Below are 24,413 nucleotides of genomic sequence, written 5' to 3' on the forward strand. Positions count from 1 at the left end.
CGGGGCTCAGCAGGCTTCATAGCCCCAAATCAGAAGCTAAAGCTCCTCATCTTTTCTTTAGGGTTTCCACAAGTACCCAAGTCTGTCCAAAGCATTTCTACAGATTTGTGCTGGCTTCCCTTACACTCACTTGCCTTCTGGAGACATTCAATAAAACAAGACAAGAACGAGATTTCTCTGGCAGCAGGGTCAAGGTCGAGCAGGCCCGGAGGCATGAGGTGGCCGTAATCCCTGCAGGCCTGGGCACTGGGGTGGAGACCAGGGCTTTCTCTGCCCACCCAGGGCCCCATGCACACCAGCTGCTGACTAAGCAGTGAGTTCCCACAAAGAAACACAGCAAACGGTTTGCCTTTTAGAGTATTTTTCCAGGCCTGCTGGAAGACGGGTGCAGCAATCACACGCTGGCAGTTGCTCAAAATATGTTTATTCTGCCTGGGGCAGCAAAACCCCGGGCAGCCGGGAAAAGCCAAGAATCTGTGGCTTGTCCCAGCCCGCTCTCCACTTGTTAAATAGGACACCCAGGCCTGGCTGATGGCAGGCAACTTCTCGTCTACCTTGTGTGCTCCCAGAGGTCTGGATTGTTTCAACTCCGGCAGAAGGCATGGGAGGCCTGGGTATGCCACCTGTGCCTTTCTGCTGTTCATTTTTCTAGAGCATGGCTGCTTTTCATTTGGAACCTTTGGGCTAGAAATACTTTGAGTTTGAAACAGGAATAAAATATATATTAGTGTTTTGTTTTTTAGAAACATCTTAAGGTTGTATTGATGAACATAGTTTTATATTACTGTTTTGTCTTCTTATGTGAGAAATAGAGAATCCAACTTTAAGTTAGAAGAAGCACAAAACAATTACAAAATATCACAGTCATTCTCTTCTCTAGGTGGTTTGCTGACAGAATATTCTAGAAGGATAAGAATATATAAGAATAAGAAATTAAACCTACTCAAAAGTGAAGAAATACAAATTAAAGATACAGGTGAGGCCCCTGGTGAGGCTTGGGCCAGTGCACCCTGTATTTAGCAGCTTAGCCATCTGGTTGCTTTGGGAGGATCAAGTCCCCTGGAGAGGGACTGGACACAGTGGGTACAAAAATAGTGAGATCCCCATAAACAGGAACAATTATCTTGTGCCCTTAAAATTTAAAATTAAAAAAATTTAAGAACTGAGAGCTGATAAACAGAGGTCAAAGCCACACTCCTGTCAAACATCTGGGAAGAGGCCTGCCTGATCCAGGCCAAGCAAGGCAAAGCTACAACAGGGTGGGTTAGACTGCAGGCACATCCGGAGGACACAGGGTCCACAGGAGAGCCAACCAAGGACGCCACCACCCAACATGTGGAGCAGAATAAATGCATCAGCATGAATTAGTCAAAGTATTTCGGAGAATAATTTCAAAGATAACCACCAAATACAACTGCAAGATGTCAAATTTAAAATCCCTAGGAATGCCACCTCCACTATGCATGGAGCCTGAGCACAGCTTAGAAACCACCACCCATGGACTAGGAGCAAGGGCTTGCGGCTGTAATCCCAGCACTTTGGCAGGCTGAGGCGGGTGGATCACCTGAGGTCAGGAGTTCGAGACCAGCCAAACATGGTGAAGCCCCGTCTCTACTAAAAACAAAATTAGCCAGATGTGGTGGGTGCCTGTAATCCTAGCTACACCAAGAGGCTGAGGCAGGAGAATCACTTGAACCTGGGAGGCGGAGGTTGCAGTGAGCCGAGATTGTGCCATTGCACTCCAGCCTGGGCAACAAGAGTGAAACTCCACCTCAATAAATAAATAAACAAACAGCCACCCATGTGGCCCTACCTGCTCATCTGTCCACTTCAGACCAGCACAGCGTCATTCTAACCCAGGGCTCACTGCTGGTTGGCACTGCCAGCCAGGCCCCACACCCCACTGCCCAGAAACATGAAATCAGGAGCTAAAAGGAACCCAACTGGCCACTGAAAACTGGGCAATAAGTTGTATCATAGCTACCTTGTCTCCTGTGCCAGCAGCAGGGAGCTGGGTCAGGGCCCAGCCAGACTCTGCCTCCAGTGGGCTCTGTAAGGCAGGACTCCTTTTGGTAGTAATAACAGGTTTGCCTTCAGCATCACCTTTCACTAAGAATATTATTAAAACCAGTTTAAACCCTCCAAAAAGATGCTAACTACCTGGAGATCATATAGCCAGAGGTGGCAGATAAAAGAAAGGAAAGCAACTCTAGAAAAGTCCATTGCTTACGTCAGTGCACCCAAGGAGATGAGACCTTATCCCCAACATACGTGGGCACACGTACACGATGCCATTTTCGCACATTTGAAAAAAATAAACATTTTTAAAGATAAAAGCATAGAATTCAAAATTAAGCCTGATTAAGTTTTTTGTACGAATTATCTTGTTCCCAAAGCATTCAAATCCTTTCAGTGCTTGTATAATTACCCCAAGTTAAATTCAATTAAAATGGCTGAGAGTGAAGTTAAGACTGAACTACAAGGAAGAAGGGAGCAGGGGAGGCAATTCGGCACGTGTCCCTGAACGAGCTTCTACACCCCCTGCACAGAGTGGGTCCATCTGCCACATTCCTTTGAGTCCTAAACGCACGGCCGGCCACTGTGTGCTGGCCGGACAGCCTGAATTCTGAGGCCAAAACTTGCAGAAAAAGGCATTGAGCTGGAGGGACTGGCCCTTCTAAGGAAACTGGATGCGCTGAAGGAATTAAATCCGAGCCGATTATACTCTATACACACACACACACACACACACACACACACACACACACACACACACACACCCACTTTTAAAAGCTCCATTATAGCCAGAAACCACTGACGAAAGCCAGGCCAGGCTGCAGCCAAACACGCCAGTCTTTGGGTTTACAACTCCTTGGCCTCCCCAGTGTTGGGGGTGGATCCCAGGACCCTAGATATTATTTAAAAGCACATTTGGGTATATACTTGGCTTTTGAAAAAGCACTTAAAGGCCCACGCATAGGCCACTCCCGAGACAGCGGAATGCCCCGGGAGAACGTGCAAAGCCCCCGCTGTTGCTGTGTGGTTATTAGGGAGAGGGGCGGCTTCTCCAACCGAGGCGCTTTCTCCAATCCACTTGCTTCAGAAACAGCAGAACAGCTGCTTTGTTTTTCATTATGGAGTTGTTTTTTTTCTCCCCAAATTTACAGTGTTCTTTCAGTCATGAAGTTAAAATCATGTTTACTCAGCCATTTTCTGAATTGAACAGCTCACACATGTGAGGCATTTAACTTTTTTGGGAGGAGTTATAAAAGTTTTATCATTTCTCTCATCCAAAACTACTTTCTTAATTAAAAAACAACAAGGCCAGGCACGGTGGCTCATGCCTGTAATCCCAGCACTTTGGGAGGCCAAGGCGGGTGGATCATGAGGTCAGGAGATTGAGACCATCCTGGCTAACATGGTGAAACCCCATCTCTACTAAAAATACAAAAAATTAGCCGGGTGTGGTGGTGGGCGCCTGTGGTCCCAGCTACTCGGGAGGCTGAGGCAGGAGAATGGCGTGAACTCGGGAGGCAGAGCTTGCAGTGAGCCGAGATCGTGCCACTGCACTCCAGCCTGGGTGACAGAGCAAGACTCCGTCTCAAAAACAACAACAACAACAATAACAAAAAAAAAAACAAAAAAACACAACAAAACAACAAAACAAAACAAAAAACAACAAAACAAAACAAAAAACCTATAATGTATATATAAACAGAGAGGATAAAACCAAGGATGCTCTCCTCTCTGCCCCTAAGCTGTCCAAAAACCTTTTCCACAGGTTGGGACCAGCACCCATGGCAAGGTGAGGAGGCCACTAGCCTCTTCCCACCTGCCAGAACTGTTATTAACAGACTTCCCCTCAGCTCCCAGGAACTTCCCAGAAAAGAAGGAAAAAGGGATTTCTCCTGGGGGCCATGCTTCAGTAACCACAAAATAGCTAAGGGGTAACTAAAGTCCTAGTGAAGCACCTTAAAAATGTTCAACTCTTTACTGGCCCTTTGAATGGGTCCCCTAAAATCCAGGACCCCCAGGCTGTGCTGTTCAGGGAGCACCTGTGCCCAGGCAGAGGAGGGCTGAGGAGCGGGGCACAGCTGCCCAAAGAAGGTGCTCCCATCCCTTGGATGTTCAGGGTTTTTCTTTAAAATTCATGCAAACTTGGCGTTGTTTTAATATAACAGTGATTATACTTATTTTCAGGTTAAGGAATTTCTCTCCCTTCCCTTTGCCCCCATCTAAAGGCAATTCCCTAGGGAGCAGGTCTCTGTCTCTCAGAGGGGGCAAGACCAGTACAGAGAGGTAGGCTATACCTCCTCCCCTGGCCTAGCACCCCGGAAGGAAAGGAGGGAATGCCTGGCTGGGGTAGCTCCCTGTGGGCACGCTCCCTCCAGACCATGCTGGCTCTACAGCCACCAGCACTGGAGGGGCCCTTGACCCTTCTCCCAGCCATGTGCAGGGCAAGCTTCGAGTGTGGTCCAGACCAGATCTCTCAGGAAGGCAAAGCCTGGTGGAAACTTGCCCTATGAATTTCTAATTTCCCCAGGAGAGAAGAAGAAAATTCATTGGATGGGGGCTGTCAGGCTCTCCAGGAACTGATTTTGTTCTCTCCTGGGGAAATGAGGAATTCACAAACTAGGCCTCCAACAGCCCCGTGACGAGGCAGGTGTTACTGTCCCATCACACACATGGGAAACTGAGGCTCAGAGTTATTTAACTGACACAGCAAAGCTGTTATGGGCTGGATTTAAGCCAGGGCTTGATCCAAAATCCACACGCCATCCCCCAACAAACTCTGTGGTCAACTAGGAGAAACAGATGGGGAAGTTCTCTGTTGAAGAAGAGACTGAAGCTCTAGCTGGTTCTCCCAGCAAACACAACCATTCTGAGACGTAAAGACGGTGACCTGTCATGAGCCTTGTTGTCAATCCCCACCTATTGTTCCTGTGCAAGGGGCTATGCTTTGAGTCCTTTTCTTTCCAACTTTAAAAACCAAAGCTAGATGTAAAGGTTTTCTAAGGCAAGGAGTGGCTGCCATCCACTTAATGTTTCTGTTAAGATCATCTGCCCAGTGCTCAGGACGTCCAGGCTGGCTGACAGGCCATTCATTCATTCACTCATTCAGGAGGTACTGAGCATCTACGACGGGCCAGGCATCCAAAGACAGAAAAAGCAACAGTCCTTGTTCATAAAAAGCTGCAGCCTGGTGGGGTGGCAGAGACGCTGAGTGCTGATGACAGGACACTCTAGAGTGGGGACAATGAGTCCTGCATCAGGACCAGGTGTCAAGTGTCCTGCGGGAGAGGGCGACCCAGGCAAGCAGTACAGCCTCTGGGGATACCCAGGAGCAGGCAGGCCAGGTGGCGGGTGGCTGAGGAGGGGAGGGGGACCTGAGCAGAGGAGATGGTGGGCTGTTGGGGGAACAGTAAGCATGCCAGCAGGCAGGGTGAGGCAGGGCCCAGGCCTCCAAGGGCCTTCCATGGTATCTTATGGAGCCAGATTTCGGCTTCTGTGTGATGAGAGCCATTCGAGGGTATTAAGCCTGGGAGGTGCATGGTAAGATCTGGGTTTTAAAATATTGTGCAGTGAATCCCTGGGGAAGACTGCGTGGCAGTTCTATGAAAGCTGAGCCTGTGTGTCCCCAAGGACCGGCAATTCCACTCCTGGGCAGATGCACAGCAAAAATGTGAACGCAGGTTCACCAAAATGGCACAAATGGGAATGTGCTGGTCAGCACCAGGTGTCATATCCCCAAACCAGACACAACTGAAATGTCCACCAACAGTCAAATGGGCCAGTCAACTGTGGTATACCTGGGATACTCTATGGCAACAAGAATGAATAGGGGCAGCAACACGATGGCATTCACCATGAGCAGCACCACCTGAAAGCGGCCAGACAACGGTACACTCTGCAGGACAAGTTTACCTGAAGGTAAAGAAGTAACAGGCCAGGCGTGGTGGCTCACACCTGTAATCCCGGCACTTTGGGAGGCTGAGCCAGCCGGATCATGAGGTCAGGAGTTTGAGACCAGCCTGGCCAATAAGGTGAAACCTCATCTCTACTAAAAATACAAAAATTAGCCGGGCGTGGTGGTGTGCACCTGTAGTCCCAGCTACTCGGGAAGTTGAGGCAGAAGAATCACTTGCACCCATGAGGCAGAGGTTGCAGTGAGCTGAGATCGCCCCACTGCACTCCAGCAGGGGTGACAGAGCGAGACTCCATCTCAAAAAAAAAAAAAAAGTAGTAACAGCCAAAACAAACCTCTGTGCCAGGGGCCAGGTACACAGTGCGTCTACAGGAATCTTGCACTCTTCTATTGTATGGTATACTTTCATAAAATGTACACTAAGCCTTAAAAACACAGAGTAACAGTAGAGGACGGATTTGTCAAGGGCCAGAGCTACACAAAGCAAACACAATGAACAAAGATACATAATTAATTACTACATATAGTTAGTACTACACAGAATTAAGTGGAATTCAGAGGAGATGGAGATCAAAGGCTTCATGGACATTGCCTGGCCTGAACTGGACACAGAAACCAGATACTTCCCAGGTCTTGAGATGGACAGTTGTCCACCCTTCCTTTATGTTCCCCCAGGGGATGAAAGCCAAGGTAGATTTCTCAGGGGTTCAGAGAGTTCCAAGTCATCATTTAGTCCTCTCAGATTGAAGAAACTCCTATTGCAGAAAAGTTAAATGATACCAACTAGAAGCAGACAGATCCAGAATGTGAGGCATTTTAGGGGAGAAATGATTATAAGACAGTTTATTGCATTAGAAAAAGTGAGGGTGATTTCCCTTACATTAACGATTTCAGGTACAGCCATGGGTAAATGTACAGACCTTGTTTGGATTCTGATTTGAAGATGTTACCTATACACAATGACATTTTTGAGACACTTAGGAAAATCTTATAGGTGTATCTAGGTAATAAAAGAGTCTACCAAGGAATCACGATTAATGTTTTAAGGTATGATAATGGCATTGTGGTCCTATAAGAAAATATCCTTATTTTTTAGAGATGCATATGGAAGTATCCAGCATTTGAGAAATATCATGTCTGGAACATACTTTAAAATACGTCAGCGTATCAAAGAAAAGAGGGAATTGATAAGGCAAGTGTGCAAAGGCTTGATAGTTATTGAAACTGGGTGATGGATATATGAGAATCATTGTACTGCTCTATTACTTTTATAGGTAAACGAGAGAGAGAGAAAAGAAATCATCAGTATAATAAATCAAGGAGAGAACATCACTATAAAACAAACGTTAAAAGGATAATAAGGGAACATAATGAACAACATTATACCAATAAATTCTACAACTTAACTGAAATGGAAAAATTCCTCAAAAGGTCTAAAGTATCAAAGCTCACTCAAGAAGAAGTAGATAACCTGCAAAACCCTGTATCTACTCACAGTTAAAAACCCTTGCCCAGAGGCAGATGGCTTCATTGGTGAAATCTATTGAACACTTAAGGAAGAAATAATACCAATGTTTTCCAATAAATACCAAACAATTTTCCAGAAAATCAAAGAGGAAGGAGCACTTCTCAACTCCTTTTATGAAGCCAGTAGTACCTGATGCCAAATCAAAGACATTGGTAGAAAAGAAAATTATGGCCAGGCATGGTAACTCATGCCTGTAATCCCAGCACTTTGGGAGGCCAAAGCAGGTGGACTGCTGGAGTCCAGGAGTTTCAGACCAGCCTGGGCAACATGGCAAAACCCTGTCTGTACAAAAAATACAAAAAATTAGGTGGGCATGGTGGTGCGTGCCTGTAGTCAGTCCCAGCTACTTGGGAGGCTGAGGTGGGAGGATCACCTGAGCCCAGGAGGTCGAGGCTGCAGTGAGCTGTGATTGTGCCATTGTACTCCAGCCTGCATGACAGAGTGAGACCCCATCTCAGATTTTTTTTAAAAAGAAAAAAATCTGAGATGGGGTCTCACTCTGTCATGCAGGCTGGATTTTTTTTAAAAGAAAAAAATCTGGGTATGGTGGCTCACACGTGTAATCCTAGCACTTTGGGAGACAGAGGCAGGAGGATCATCTGCCAGCAGTTAAAGACCAGCCTGAGCAACAGAGAGAGACCCCGTCTCAAAAAAGAAAAAAAAAAAAGAAAAGAAAAAATTACAGGCCACTGTCCATCATAAACATACATGTAAGAGTCTTGAACAAATACTAACAAAATTCAACAATATGTTAAAAGGCTAATACATCATTACTAACGTTTCATCCTAGGAATGCAACGTAGTTTAATATTTAAAAATCAGTCAATGTACTGCCATAGAAACAGATTAAAATGGAAAAACCACATGATGATCTCAATAAATACAGGATAAGCACTTGACAAAATTCAGCAAATTTGAGATAAAAATTCTTAGCAAACTGGAAATCAAAGAGGACATCCTCGATCTACTAAAAAGGCTAAGTCTCTGAAAAACCTACAGCTAACATCCTTCTCTTTGTAGTGAATAATCAAGTACTTTCCCTTGAGATTGGATGCAAGGCAAGGACGTCCACTCTTCCTACTTCTAAATCCTGGAGGTTCTAGCCAGGCTAATAAAGGAAGAAAAAGAAATAAAAGGCATACACTTCAGAAAGAAAGAAAACTATCTCTTTTGCAGTTAACGTAACTGTCAGTGTAGAAAATCCTAAGAAAATCTACCAAAAGGTTACTAGAACTAATGAGGTTAGCAAGGTTTTAGGATATAAGGCCAATATACGAAAATCAGTTGTATTTGTATATTCTAGCAGGGGAAAACTGGAACTTGAAATTTAAAAATCCACTATCATTTATAGTATCACCAAAAAATCTGAAATACTTAGGGTCTAACTGAACAAAATATGTGCAAGACCTGTGCACTGAAAATTCCAAACACTGATGAATTTTAGTATCTAAATAAATGGAGAAATATACCATGTTTTGATGGATACTTTTTTTTTTTTTTTTTTTTTGAGACGGAGTCTCGCTGTCGCCCAGGCTGGAATGCAGTGGCGCGATGTCGGCTCACTGCAGGCTCCGCCCTCCGGGGTTCACGCCATTCTCCTGCCTCAGTGCCCCCGCGTAGCTGGGAACTACAGGCGCCCGCCACCTCGCCCGGCTAATATTTTGTATTTTTAGTAGAGATGGGGTTTCACCGTGTTAGCCAGGATGATCTCGATCTCCTGACCTCGTGATTCGCCTGCCTCGGCCTCCTAAAGTGCTGGGATTATAAGCGTGAGCCACCATGATGGATAATTTTCACAGTTAATTCTCCCTAAATTGAGTTAGACAATTCAATATAATCTTAATGAAAATCCCAGGGTTTTTTTTTTTTTTTTTTTTTTGTAGAAATTGATGAGCTAATTCTAAAATTTATATAAAAGATAAAGAGTGTAACTGGATTGTTTATAACTCAAAGGATAAATGCTTGAGGGGATGGATACCCCATTCTCCATGATGTGCGTATTTCACATTGCATGCTTGTATCAAAACATCTCATGTACCCCATAAATATACACATCTAATATGTACCCACAAAAATTAAAAATAAAAAATAAACATTTGAAGGATCTAGAATAGCCAAAACAACACTGAAAAAGCTAAACAAAGTTTCTCTTTTTTTTGAGGTGGAGTCTTGCTCTGTTGCCCAGGCTGGAGTGCAGTGGTGCAATCTTGGCTCACTGCAACCTCCACCTCCCAGGTTCAAGCGATTCTCATGCCTCAGCCTCCCAAGCAGCTGGGACTACAGGCATGCACCACCATGCCTGGCTAATGTTTTTCTATTTTTAGTAGAGACGGGGTTTTGCCATGTTGGCCAGACGGGTCTCAAACTCCTAGCCTTAAGTGATCTGCCAGCCTTGGCCTCCTAAAGTGCTGGGATTACAGGCTTTAGCCACCATGCCCAGCCCAAAGTTTCTATTTCAATACTTACTACAAAGTTACAATAAACAAGACAGTGTGGAATTAGAGCAAAGATATGCATTAAGGTTGATGGAACATTCTTTTTGAGATAACGTGATATGTTATTAGTGGTGCGGGCTGCACAACTTTGTGAAAATACTAAGACCCACTTACTTGTATACTTTAAAGTGGTGACTTTTATGTTGTGTGAATTACTTCCATTAAAAAACAAAAACTAGTTAAAAAAAATCAATGGTACAGAACACAGTCCAGAAGTAGACCCCTACTTGTAGGGTCAACTGTTTTCAATAAAGATGCCAAAGTAATTCAATGGGGAATCTACAGACTTCTAAACGAACGGTGCTAGAACAACTGCATATCCACATGCAAAAAAAATAGATTTTTACAAACCTCTTCTCTCACTCTTAACTCAAAATGTATCCAAATATAAGAGTTAAACTTTCTAGAAATCTTTTGATAGGACACAAAAAGCACAAATAATAAAAAGAAAACATGAATAAGTTTTGACTTCAGAATTTAAAACAGCTACTCTCAAAAGACTCAGGTGAGTAAATGAAAATGCAAATGTAGACAGAGAAAATATCTACAAAATAGCTATCTGATAAAGGACTGTTATCCAGAATATACAAAGAACTCTCACACCTCAAGAAGAGGAAAAACAATCCAATTAAAAGTGGGCAAAACAAAGGCTGGGTGCGGTGGCTCACACCTGTAACCCCAGCACTTTGGGAAGCCGAGGTGGGCGGATCACCTTTCGGGAGTTCGTGACCAGCCTGACCAACATGGAGAAACCCAGTCTCTACTAAAAATACAAAATTAGCCGGATGTGGTGGTACATGCCTGTAATCCCAGCTACTCGCGAGGCTGAGGCAGGAGAATTGCTTGAACCCAGGAGGCGGAGGTTGCAGTGAGCCGAGATCGTGCCATTGCGCTCCAGCCTGGGCAAGAGGAGTGAAAAACTCTGTCTCAAAAAAAAAAAAAAAAAAAAAAAAAAGTGGGCAAAACAGCCAGGTGCTGTAGTCCTAGCTATTTGGGAGGGTGAGGCAGGAGGACTGCTTGAGCCCAGGAGTCAAAGACCAGCCTGGGAAACACAGCAAGACTACCTCTCCAAAAAAACCAAAACCAAACAAACAAAATGTGTAAAAGATTTAAACTGACACTTTACCAAAGACCTATGAATCTCATGTAAGCACATGAACAGATGGATGCTCACTATCATTAGTTATTAGGGAAATGCAAATAAAAACCACAAAGAGATACCATTAGAGCAGCTAACATTGAAAAGACTATTAATACCAAGTGTTGGCAAGATGTAGAGTAACTGAAATTCTCATACATTGCTTCTGGGAATTCAGAATGGTACAGCAACTCTGGAAAGCAGTTTGACAGTGTCTTTAAAGTTAAACATACATTTACCATACAACCCAGCAATTTCACTTTGGGGAATAGACCCAAGATAAATGAACTCATATATCCACATAAAGACCTGTACATGACTGGAGGATGCTATGTGAAGTGAAATAAGCCAGGCGTAGAAAGACAGATACTGTATGTTCCTGCTCACATGTGGAATCTGAAAAACCTGATCTCCTAGGAGCAGAGGCTGAGGTAGCTAGGGGGAGAGGGGATGGACAGAGGTTGGTCAGAGAGCACATGTTCACAGTTAGATGAGAGGAGTTAAAAAAAGAAAAATGTCCTGAATAGGCAAACATACAGAAACAAAAACAAGTAATTGCCTGGAGTTGGGGTGTAGGGGTGGTGGGTGTGGAGGATGGAAGAGGAGAGAAATAGGGAATGACCACTAATGGTTATGGAGTTTCTTTAATGGATGATGAAAGTGTTCTAAACCCATCATGGTGATGCATTTTATGAGTCAGAGCACAGCTCTGATGATGGCAAATGCAGCTATGCACAACATCCCAAAAAACCATTGGACTGTACATTTTATTTTATTATTTATTTATTCATTCATTAATTCATTTTTGAGACAGAGTCTCACTCTGTTGCCGAGGCTGGAGTGCAATGACACAACCTTGGCTCACTGCAACCTCCGCCTCCCTGGCTCAAGCGATTCTCCTGCCTCAGCCTCTCGAGTAGCTGGGATTACAGGAATGTGCCACTGTGCCCAGCTAATTTTTGTATTTTTAGTAGAATGGGGTTTCACCATGTTTCCCAGGCTGGTCTTGAACTCCTGACCTCAGGTGATCCACCCCCCTTGGCCTCCCAATGTGCTGGGATTACAGGTGTGAGCCACCGTTCCCGACCTGTACATTTTATTTTTATTTATTTTTGAGATGGAGTCTTCCTCTGTCGCCCAGGCTGGAGTGCAGTGGCAACATCTCGGCTCACTGCAACCTCTGCCTCCCGGGTTCAAGCAATTCTCCTGCCTCAGCCTCCTGAGTAGCTGGGATTACAGGTGTGCGCCACCACACCTGGCTAATTTTTGTATTTTTAGTAGAGATGGGGTTTCACCATGTTGGCCAGGCTGGTCTCCAACTCCTGACCTCAAGTGATCCACCCGCCTTGGCCTCCCAAACTGCTGGGATTACAGGCATGAGCCACCACAGCCGGCCGATATGAAAGTCTTAAAAAAAGAAATCTAGCAATCTAGCTGTTACAAACATTTTGTGTTACATGTAATTCAGTTATGTATACCAGTTTAACAGCCAATAACTAGAAAGAACCCAAATGTCCATCAACTTGAGAATGCTTAAACAAACTGAGGTGTACAGATATAGTAACATGCATAAATCTCAAACACATGAGCTGAGTCAAAGAAGCCAGATACCAAAGACTGCATCCCGTATTCCATTAGATTCGGGAAAAGCCAAGCCATGGGGGCAGAGCAGAGGCTGCAAGGGCCTGTTGCTGGGGAGGGAGACTGACTGCAAAAAGGTCTCAGGAAGCTTTTGGGGAGATGGACAGGGCCTGTATCTTGAATGTGGTGGTGATTACATGAGTATATATATTTATCAAGATTCGTTGACCCTTTAAAAAAATGCACCGAACTTTAAACAGTAAATGAGTAAATTTTGTCCGTAAATCAAAAAACCTGAATTATTTTGGGAAGAAGCCCTTCCTGAATAGCAGCATCTGAACAAAGTCCTTTGATCACCCAGAATCTGACTCGCTTTTCTGCAGCATGTTGCTGCTCCATAAACATTAAGCCTTTTCTTCTTTGCCACATAGGCCGGTCTGGTCTGTTCCTCTCTCCTATTTGAGTGAATATGGCTAGAAGTCTCTTCATATTCTCCTTTCTTAGCTCTTTACCTAGGAGCTTAACTCAAGTCTACTTCCAGGGCCAACAGGGAATGGACAGGGAGTGAGCGTCCGTGGGAGCTGTGTGGCTCTCCCAGGCCCTGAGGGCTGTGCTGGGAACGTGGCCTGTGGGTTTGTATCCATTGCTTTCACTGGGGCCGCTCCTGGCTGAGGAGGGTTGCGGCTTTGCAGTTCTGCTGTCACTGAGCTCCATGCGATCCCTTTAGCCTCCCCAGGTTTTATTCTGGACATTTCCATTCCCTCACATAATCTAGCTTTGTTTTTCTGACTCTTGGCCAAGGTTTTTGGTGTCAGTGTGTTCCTAGGACATGGTGTCCTAAAGTACAATGGAGTGATTTTCTAAAGAACCAGGACACGTGCTCTAGCAAGACGGATGTGTGTGGGGGAAAATATGGGTCAGAATCTTTGCAATTGCAAACATCTCTGACAGCCCAGGCTGCGCACCCCGCATCTCCTCCAGGGCCTGGGATAGCGGGCTGGTGGGCTGTCATTTCATCACAAGCACACCTCCTAGACCACCCATCCACACAGCCCAGGAACACATGCCTCTTCCTCCGGCTCCTGACTGCATTCATGGTGAAGCTTGTGGCTACGCCCTCTTTAAGTCTCATCAAGCAGCAATACCCACCCCGGGCATTTTAACCTCTCCATTTCAGTATTTCCAGCTCCATTGCTATTATTTTACCAATGATTGTCTACAAGCTTTCCTTGAACGTTGTGTTATATTTCATTTTGGTTATCATTTTCTGGTATAAGCAACATTTCCATATTAGGAACAGCCCCAGAGAGCTGCTTACATCTGACTTGGTAACAGTGGTGAACTGTATGGTTTGTGAATTATTTCGCAATAAAGCATTAAAATAATGCAATTCTGTATGGATCCATAGCAAATATGAAAATAACACTGAAATGGTTTCTATCATAAAGGTAATAGTTGATGGATGAAGATGGTAAGCCCTGCCTCCTGCCTCCTCACCCCGATTTTGAGCCATCTTAATGCTGTGTCTTCGCACAGAAGGCTTTCCTGGACATGTGGCCTTGTCTTACCTGGGGCTATTAACACCAGGATGAGATTCTGAAATGTGCAGCGCAGGCTAAACACCCAGCAAGTGGTACTGGTTCCCTTCTCAGATCAAGAGAATGCTATCTTCAGAAGACGTGTGCAGCAGAGATTCCTGTACCTAGAAGAACCCAGCAGTGCGAAGGCCTGGGATGCCCTTCACACCCCCAACCCGGGACCCTGGAGGGGCAGAGGTGCTGCTCAGTGGGGGGCTGGGGCTCACGACCTTGGCAAATGACTGAACCTCTCATCCTGGATCTCCTTCTCTGTCCAGTGAGACCCCAGCACTTCCCAGAGTGGGGGAGTGGGATCCCCTGGGAGTACACAAGTGCCCAGCATGGGTGGGTTCAAGCAATGACAGTTGTCTTGAATGAAATAAAATAGAAAATCATTAACTCTGCTCAAAGGTCATGCTGCAGAGTCTGCATGCCCCGGAGGAGGCTGTGTCCAACAGTGGGTTTGAAAGGACCAGATTCCAGGCAGCTCCTGGGTGACTCACTTTGCCTCACTGGGGTTTAGGTGCCTCTAAATGGGGACAGAAACTCTTACCTTGCCTATCTTGCCAGCTTCACCCTAAAGCTCAAATTACTGGAAGTACACAGAAGTTGTGAAATTTTATTCTTCTATAAAATGGCAAGCCCCTGTCCACTGCCTGTGTGGACCCTGACAGAAACTACCCTAGATATTCTCTACAACTAAGCTCGGTGGAGGGCTAAGACTTGATTTCCATTTTCATAAATACACCTTAGTTTTGCACAGAAAAAAAAAATTTTTCCTTGCACAAACGCCATTTTCTCCAAACCTGGCGCCAGCAAGGATCATGCCTGGCACCTCGCAGTACCTGTGATTCACCAAATATACTTCACCCACCTTCACAGCACTCAGAGGACACTGGGACAGACAGCACGGGCAACTCACCCAAAGTCACACCACTGGTAAGAGAGGCACATGAGGCCAGGTGTGGTGGCTCACGCCTGTAATCCCAACACTTTGGGAGGCCAAGGCAGGCAGATCACCTGAGGTCACGGGTTTGAGACCAGCCCAGCCAACATAGTGAAACCTCGTCTCTACTAAAAATACAAAAATTAGCCAGGCATGGTGGTGCGTGCCTGTAATCCCAGCTACTTGGGAGGCTGAGGCACGAGAATCACTTGAACCCAGGAGGCAGAGGTTGCAGTGAGCTGAGATCGCGCCACTGCACTCCAGCCTGGGCAACAGAGCAAGACCCTGTCTCAAAAAAAAACAAAAAAAAAACAAAAAAGCACAGCCTTAAATTTGGGTGGTTTCTTGACTCCAGATTTCAAGCTCCTAACAACCCCCAAAAAAGAGCTCCCATTCCCCTGCCTGGGCCCCCACTGCCATGTGCTGAAAAAGAAAGCAAGTCAAAGCGTTACTTGCCTCAAATTGCAAGCAGACTCCACACAATCTTACTTATATAAATCAAGCCAAGCAGAGGCTTCCAGAGAAACCAACCCTGCCTGCCCCTGATCTTGGACTTCTGAACCTCTAGAACTATGAGAAAGTTCTGTTGTTGAAGCCACCCGGTCTGTGGCACTTGGTTGTGGCAACCCTAGCGAATGAATGCACTGATGGACGCTGCCCCACGATGAATCTGCAAGTATTATCCTCACTCAGAGGGGCCAGACATATGAGGCACATGTGACATGCATCCACTGATTCAGAACACCCAGCATGGGTAAAGCCACAGTGACAGGAAGGGGGATGGGGGCTGCCAGGGGCTCAGGATGGAAGAATGGGAAGGATGCTTAGTGTGGACGAGGTTTCTTTCTTTTGGGGTGAGGAAAATGTTCTGGAACTAGACAGAAGTTGTAATCACATAACATTATGTACTAAATAATCATGGAATCCTTCACTTTTAAATGGTTTTCTGTTCTGTGAATTTTATCTCAGTAAAAAACCTCTAAATTAAAAGTAAGTAAATCTTTTAAAATGGTCCAAGCTGGGCATGGTGGCACATGCCTGTAGTCCTGGCTACTCGGGAGGCCAGGGTAGGAGGATCACTTGAGCCTAGGAGTTTGAGTCCAGCCTGAGCAACATAGTAAGACCCTGTCTTTACATTAATTGATTAAACTAAACTTTAAAAGATGATACAGATAAAATCTACTATTAGAATATGATGTGTGGAATGCCACAGTGAGGGGTTTGTTCAGCATATCATAAGGAACAGGAAAGAGAAGAATGAATTTTGCTTGTGGGTGACTTGGATGCAGCCCCCAATGGGGTTGGGCACTGTCCCTGCTGGGGAGGAGGGTAAAAACCATGCTGGAAAGAGGGGAAAGGAGGAGGTGGGTGCCTTCCAGGCAAGGAGAGTGAGACCAGGCGTGTGCAGGGAACAGGGATTTGGACCCCCTGGGGGCCTGTGGGCTACTGGGAACCAAAAGACAGGGACTGGGTGGAGGGAAGCCTGGGGCAGTCTGGGTGCCTGTGGCCACCCTGGGCTGGACCTGCGGCTAGGGCTCCCCACGCCTGTTGAGTGCCCAAAATGCATGTGAAGCTTCAACGCTGATGTTCTAGGTCCCTCGCAAGGGAGTTGGATTTAGTAATTTAGGAGTTGGGGGCAGGAATCTACATTTCAAATAAAATACAGTATTTTTCAAATAAAATACAGTATTTTTCAAAGCTCTCCAGGTGATTCTGGTGATTATCCTTTGGGAAAATCACTGATTGTGGGAAGGGTCTTTCCATTTTACAGTGATGCTCTCAAACTACTAACTTTTAGATTAAAGAGGATTCATGATGCTCTGTATACTGTAAAAACAGAGAAGGAGCACTCCTTCATTTTCACAGGTTTTCCTAAAAAAGACTTACATTCAACCTTCACCTACATGGCAAGTTCAAAGAACCAGAAAAGCTGATTTTCCAAGTATTAAAGATTGAAGATTTGTATAAACATATCTTTTTTAAAAAAATTATCCAAGTTATACAAAAAGGAAAACAAAACATGTAAAAATGAAGATAATACAAAAAGCCTTAGAATAACTAACAGGTAGCCCTTCCATGTTTAGTACACATTCACCCTTTGAATTTCCCATCATTCTATGTAACTACGAAACTGTTGCCTAAATAACGCTGAGTACACATTTTCTAAGAGCATTATGTTTTTATTCCCATGATTCAAGGTCGACCGAAGTATAAATATTAAGCCACAGGAATGGCCATTTGAAAAGTGTGGAAATAAATTACATTTTTTACTTTCAACACCTGGTGTCACCAGCATCATGCAGTACCCGGCTCTGAGTGCTCTATGCCCGGGGCGGGGGGCTGGCCTGAACCCGGCAGAAGCCAGGCCTTTATGGAGGAGGGAAGCCTGAGGCCCAGGTCACCCTTCCAGAAGCAGCATTTTAACCAGACTCCAGACCGCTACTATTCCCAGGGAACATACAGGTTTAAAGGGAGGTTGTGATGTTTGTTTTTAACTTCAAGCACAATGATGCAAGGAAAAGCCTGTTGTGATACAGACCTGGTATGCTCTCTCTGTAGTATTTCACAGGGGATGGCCGCCTCCTCCTTCCCAATCTTTGACCTTGTTCCCACTGCATATGTGGCTCTACCCCAAGAATTCACAGTTCATCTTGTTTAGAGTGGCTTGGTGAAATTAAAAATCTAAAATCTCAGGGAAAACTTCATTCTTTAAAATAATTTGTGCTCAGATCAGACTTCAAAAAACTGGGAGATTTCAAAAGGAAAGACACAATCCTTTAACCATCATGCTGAAAGATCAGTGTCAAAAGGGATTAGTTGGTATTTTAAAGCCTGGTCCAGTCAACCTACCTGACAATGTTAACAGCTTTCATTTGCACATCTGACTCCTGACAGTCAAGGCAAAGTAGTGCTTATGAGACATAACTGAAAAAATAACAGCCTTGATATTTCACAACTTTAAAACGTGGTGCTGGTGACACCAGGTGTTCGAAATGAGGTCACTGCCTTGTAGCTTTCACAGCAAAGGGATCCTGCAAAAGCCTCTCTGCAGAAGCTGGTTTCTAACCGCTCAGGTTAACCCCCCTTCCCTCCCCAACTGCTTGAGCAGTGTTTTACATTGATGATGACGCCCCTTTCTTCTTCCCCACTCAATTCTATCCTCTGTGATCCTCTCCCAAATAGTTTCACTGCTGCTCCCCCTCAAAGCTAGAGTGATATCTCCAAGATGCATGCCCGGCTGTGCCCCTGCCTGTCCAGCTGTGGGGACTTCCGTGTGGCAAGCAGACTCTCACATGGCACCCACCAAGCGCGTGCCTGACATCCCTGTCCCTGTGTGATTCCTGCCCCACCGAGCATGGGTTTAGTGACTGACTGCCAACAAACACAATCCAGAGGAAGTGATGGGATTCAGTTATAAAAAGACTGCAGCTTCTGTCCTGGGGGCTCTCCTCTGCTCTCGGATCCCCTACTGTGAAGGAAGCCAGCTGCCATGCTATGAGCATTTCCATGGAGATGCCACGTACAGAAGAAGTGAGGTCTCCACCAACAGCCAGAAAGGACCAAGGCATGCCAGCTGTCAGGTAAGCGAGCTCCAGGTCTCCCCAAGTCAAGCCTGGAGAAGGCCACAGTGCAGCCAGCACCTGAGTGCAGCCTGTGACAGACCCAAGTCAGAATCACACAGCTAAGCCACTCTTACATCCTGAGCCACAGAAACTGTGGGATAATTTTTGCTGTTTTCAGTCACTAATTTTGGGGGTGATTTGTTCCTCAGCAGTGGATAAGTCCAGAGGGCCAATCCAAATGTCTTCACGTGCTCACAAAGGCCAGTTGCCGCTCAGCCATGCCTCACACTGCCTGTGGTACTTTCTTTGCTTTCTAGGTTGCTACTGCCTTTCAGGCCCTTCACTCTTCACTCCTCAGCACTCTGCCTGGCAAAATCCTCCTTGTGCTTCCAGGTTACTTCAAACACCATCGTTCTGGTACCATGCCTATGATCCTGAGCCCTAGAGGCAGAGCTGACCCTGGGACACTGCAGCCCTTTGCCCCTGGCCTTGCGGCTGCTGAGGTCTCCTTTGCCAGATCGCTGGGGGCCTGGGCACCAGCAACTTATGCTCCTCGGCTCTCAGCCCTGGTACCTGGGTGTAGTAGGTATTTAAGAAGTGTCTGCTCAGGGAGTAAACCACTGGTTAGTTGCCAACCTGATGCCCTTCATCCCTGAACACAGTCATGTCTGTTTCCCACAAGGACATCTGATCTCACTACACTACAACCTGTGACATCAGGGCGTCAGCATTCGTGACTAAGTTTACCACCTTCTTGCAGACCGTTTGAACTTTTTCAACTGTCCTGATAACGTGCTTTACAGCAAAAGGGCCCAGTGCACAATCCCAATTGCATGTAGCTATGTCCTTTAGCCTCCTTCCATCTGGAACAATTCCTGCCCATCTTTGGCATTCACAATCTTTTAAAGATTGCAGGCCATTGATTTGGTTGAATGTCCCTGAATTTGGTTTTGTCTGATGCTGTCTCCTGATTAGATTTGGATGGTATATCTTGAGGAGGAATCTTTCAGAAGTGATGCTATGTTCTTCTCACTGCCTCCTATCAGACACCACATGATTTAAACTTGCTTCATTATTGTGACATTCACTCTGATCACTTAAGGTAGTGACTGCCAGGCTTCTCCACAGAGAAGTTACTCTTTTGCCCTTCATAGTTAAGTATTTTATGAAGGATTTTGAAACCATGCAACATCTCATTCACCATCAAACCTGCCACTTGTTCACTTATTTATTTGTATCTACATGGACTTATGGCTTCCTATTATATCCAATGCTATCATTCTTTCTTTTGATGCTTACATTGTCCCATTTTGGACAGATGGGGTGAATTCCAGCAAGCTCTCTGTCCCCTTGGCCCATCTTCCTCATTATTCTGTTGCTTTCTGGTTCAAGATGTTCCAGGCTCATCTTAGACTTTCCCTGTCCCAGCCCTGGCATCAGCCCTCTCTCCAAGGAGCTCTTGTTCTCTTGTAGAAAATGGCATTTAGATGCCAAGATCTGGGTGCAGGGTGTGCTGTCATTGGGCTGCATCTGTCCGCAACCCCCACGCCAGCAGAATATATGCCTGTAGCCACATATAAACATACACACATGCACACTTACATTCACTTCTTTACACCTTTACATCTATGTTCACTTCTGTATCTGTCTACACTTATTGAAAACCATGAATTCACACAAACACACTCAACCCAAAGCATATCACAGGATTCATAACAGTTTTCTGCATTTCTGTATTAATAACTCTCTTCTTTGACACTGGGAAACCTGGCTCCCACTAGCCTGAATGCAGTTACGTATCTGACTAATCCTTCTATGTGTTAACTTCTAATCTCAGGTACCACCATCTCCCCTCACAAGAGAAAAAGGCTGGTGGAGCTCTAGCCATAATGTCACATTCAAAGGAGGTGGCATGAGGCGAGGCAGGTGAAGAACCAGGGCCCTACTTCCAATTGAATCGGGTTCCTTTTCAAAACTTCCCTGGAAGCCCCACACATTTCTGCTTACCTCTCATTCACCATAACTAGGCACATGTGTCAGTAAATAAAACAGGACCAGTAATTAAGAAAGAAGAGAACGGATATTTGGTTGCAATCAGCAATTTCTACCAATCCTACTTTATGTATTTATTGGCCAACATCCTGCTGTCAGGGGTTACTGAAGACCTTGTATTAGTCTGTTCTCATGCTGCTAATAAAGACACCCAAGACTGGGTAATTTATAAAAGAAAGAGGTTTAATTGACTCATGTTCAGCATAGCTGAGGAGGCCTCAGGAAAATTACAATCATGGCAAAAGGGGAAGCAAACATATCCTTCTTCACAAGGCAGTGGCATCAAGAAAAATGAGTGCCCAATGAAGGGGCGAGCCCCTTATAAAACCATCAGATTTTGTGAGAACTAACTCACTATCATGAGAACAGGATGGAAGAAACCATTCCCCATGATTCAATTATCTCCACCAGCTGCCTCCCATGACACGTCAGGATTATGGGAACTACAATCCAAGATGAGATTTGGAACTACAATTCAAGATGAACCAAACCATAACATCCCACCCCTGGCCCCTCCCAAATCTTATGTCTTCACAACTCAAAACACAATCATGCCTTCCCAACAGTCCCTCAGTCTTAACTCATTCCAGCTTTAACTCAAAAGTGAAGTCCGAAGTCTCATCTGACACAAAGCAAGTCCCCTCTGCCCATGAGCCCACAAAATCACAATCAAGTTAGTTACTTCTTACATACAATGAAGGTACAGCCATTGGATAAATAAACCCATTCCAAATGGGAGAAATTGGCCAAAACAAAGGGGCTACAGGCCCCATGCAAGTCTGAAATCCAATAGGGCAGTCATTAAATCTTAAAGTTCCAAAATGATCTCCTTTGACTCCATGTTTCACATCCAGCACATGCTGACACAAGAGGTGGGCTCTCATGGCCTTGGGCAGCTCTGCCCCTGTGGCTCTGCCCCAGTGGGGACTCTGTGTGGGGACTCCAACCCCAGATTTCCCTTCTGCACTGCCCTAGCAGAGGTTCTCTATGAGGGCTCTGCCCCTGCAGCAAAGTTCTGCCTGGACATCCAGGTGCCTCCATACTTCCTCTGAAATCTAGGCAGAGGTTCCCAAACCTCAATTGTTGACCGCTATGTACCCACAGGCGCAACACCACATGTAAGCTGCCAAGGCTTGGGGCTTGTACTCTCTGAAGCAATGGCCTGACCTTTATGTTGGCCCCTTTTAGCCACAGCTGGAGCTGAAGCAACTGGGAGGTAGGAGGGCACCATGTCCCGAGGCTGCATAGTGCAGGTGGGCCCTGGGCCCAGCCCACAAAAGCATTTTTCCCTCCTAGGCCTCCAGGCCTGTGATGGCAGGGGCTGCTGAGAATGTCTCTGATATGCCCTGGAGACATTTTCCCCACTGTCTTGGTGATTAACATTTGGCTTCTTGTTACTTATGCAAATTTCTGCAGTGGGCTTGCATTTCTCCCCAGAAAATAGGTTTTTCTTTTCTATGACATTGTCAGGCTGCACATTTTCCAAACTTTTATGGTCTGCTTCCTCTTGAATGCTTTGCGGCTTAGAAACTTCTACCACCAGATACCCTAAATCATCTCTCTTAAGTTCAAAGTTCCACAGATCTCTAGGGCAGGGGCAAAATGCCGCCAGTCTCTGCTAAAGCATAACAAGAGTCACTTTTGCTCCAGTTCCCAACAAGTTCCTCATTTCCATCTGAGACCACCTCAGCCTGGACTTTATTGTCCATGTTGCTATCAGCATTTTGGACAAAGTCATTCAACAAGTCTCTAGGAAGTTCCACACTTTCCCACACCTTCCTGTCTTCTGAGCCCTCCAAGTCTCTAGGAAGTTCCAAACTTTCCCACATTTTCCTGTCTTCTTCTGAGCCCTCCAAATTGCTCAACCTCTGCCTGTTACCCAGTTCCAAAGTGGTTTCCACATTTTTGGGTATCCTTATAGCAGCACCCCACTCTCTGTGGTACAAATTTACTGTATTAGTCCATTCTCATACTGCTAATAAAGACATACCTGAGACTGGGTAATTTATAAAAGAGGTTTAATCAACTGATGTTCAGCATGGCTGAGGAGGCCTCAGGAAACTTATAATCATGGTGGAAGGGGAAGCAAACATGTCCTTCAAATGGTGGCATCAAGGAAAGTGAGTGCCCCATGAAGGGGGAAGCCCCTTATAAAACCATCAGATCTCATGAGAACTAACTCACTTCACAAGAATAGGATGGGGGAACCACTGCCATGATTCAGTTATCTCCACCTGCCCTCCTACGACATGTGGGGATTATGGGAACTACAATTCAAGATGAGATTTGGGTGGGGACACAGACAAATTATATCAGACCTCAAATGAATCTCTGGAAGCAGTCTGGGTCCTTACCCATCCTCTAGGTTTATAAAATCCCAAGGAATGTCCCCTTCTGCCATGATTATAAGCTTCCTGAGGCCTCATCATCCATGCTGTACATGAGTCAATTAAACCTCTTTCCTTTATAAATTACCCAGTCTCAGGTATGTCTTTATTAGCAGTATGAGAATAGACTAATACAGTAAATTTATACTGCAGAGACTGGGGTGCTGCTATAAGGATATCCCAAAATGTGGAATCTTAGGCTTAAATGCCTGCTCAGATGATGTATCACTACTTATTTGTTCATCTAATAATTCCGTATGTGAGAAAATGTTGCAATTGGCCTCCGAGAGACTGCTGAGTCTCCAAGAAAACGACCCCCGATGAGGACAGTTTATAGCCCTTGAGCTGTGTGAAAACACGGTGCCAGAACGGATCAAAGCTCCAGCCCAAAACATCATGGCATTAAAGAGACAGGGAAGCAGAGAGCAGTGACAACAGTCCTAGCTCTCTACCAATCCAAAGGAAAAAAGGGCAAAAAGGGAAGATAACAGTGTTGAGGAGGATAACCTCAGATACATGGAAACTGGCACGTGAGAAGCACCCTTTTGTAAGTAGGGAGATTTATTTTGCAAAATCCCCCAGCAGGCAAGCCTTGGCAATATATTTCAGATGAACTCATCCAAATTGATGCTGTGTCTTTGCAAGGAAAATTGAAAAGACTGTATTTAATGCAAAGATATTACAGTTTTTCTAGTGATCAGATAGAAGTGCCATTCTTTGATACAACTCTAATATCCTTCAGAACACAGATGTATATGCTGTGCAGCAGAAGAAAGTGTGGTGTGGACAGAGAACATACTTTAATCTTAATTTTAATTTTTGTAGAGAAGGGGTCTCATTTAGCCAGGCTGGTTTCAAGCTTCTAGCCTCAAGCAATCCTGCCACTTCAGCCTCCCAAAGTGCTAGGATTACAGGCATGAGCCACCACACCCAGCCCAGAGAACACACTTTAGAACTAGATGTACTTCATTTCAAAGTCATGTAAAACCCTGCCATCTTTTAGCTGTGTGACCTTGTTCAGGGTGTTTCATCTCTCTGAGCCTCAGTTCCAATTCCCAACAAATGGGGATAATAATGCCCACCTCAAACATTGATGTATGGAGATAATGTATGTATATACACATTCTGGCCCACACATGATTTCAGTAACTCTTAGTCCCTCTGAGAGAAAGATAAATCACAGAACTATAAGGACTAAATAGAATATATCACAGATATAA

At 45.2% G+C, this 24,413-nt stretch overlaps 1 protein-coding gene across 4 annotated transcripts in view; it reads right to left on the reverse strand.

The window, feature by feature from the left end:
- The window catches only part of GGACT (gamma-glutamylamine cyclotransferase), a 104,690-nt gene that overhangs the window by 62,969 nt on the left and 17,308 nt on the right, over nucleotides 1-24,413 (reverse strand). For 2 of the 4 annotated variants that reach the window (XR_004030203.1, XM_030813638.1), the window contains exon 1: nucleotides 1,814-1,935. The exons of the other annotated variants lie outside the window; for them this stretch is intronic. Coding sequence is in view for 1 of the 2 variants with exons in the window: in XM_030813638.1 (XP_030669498.1) it covers nucleotides 1,814-1,821 (8 nt within the window). In the remaining variant the exon portion in view is untranslated. Of the gene's footprint in view, nucleotides 1-1,813; nucleotides 1,936-24,413 lie in introns of those variants that run through there. 4 annotated transcript variants of the gene reach the window in all.

Source organism: Nomascus leucogenys, chromosome 5, assembly GCF_006542625.1.
Source record: "Nomascus leucogenys isolate Asia chromosome 5, Asia_NLE_v1, whole genome shotgun sequence".
NCBI lineage: Eukaryota > Metazoa > Chordata > Mammalia > Primates > Hylobatidae > Nomascus > Nomascus leucogenys.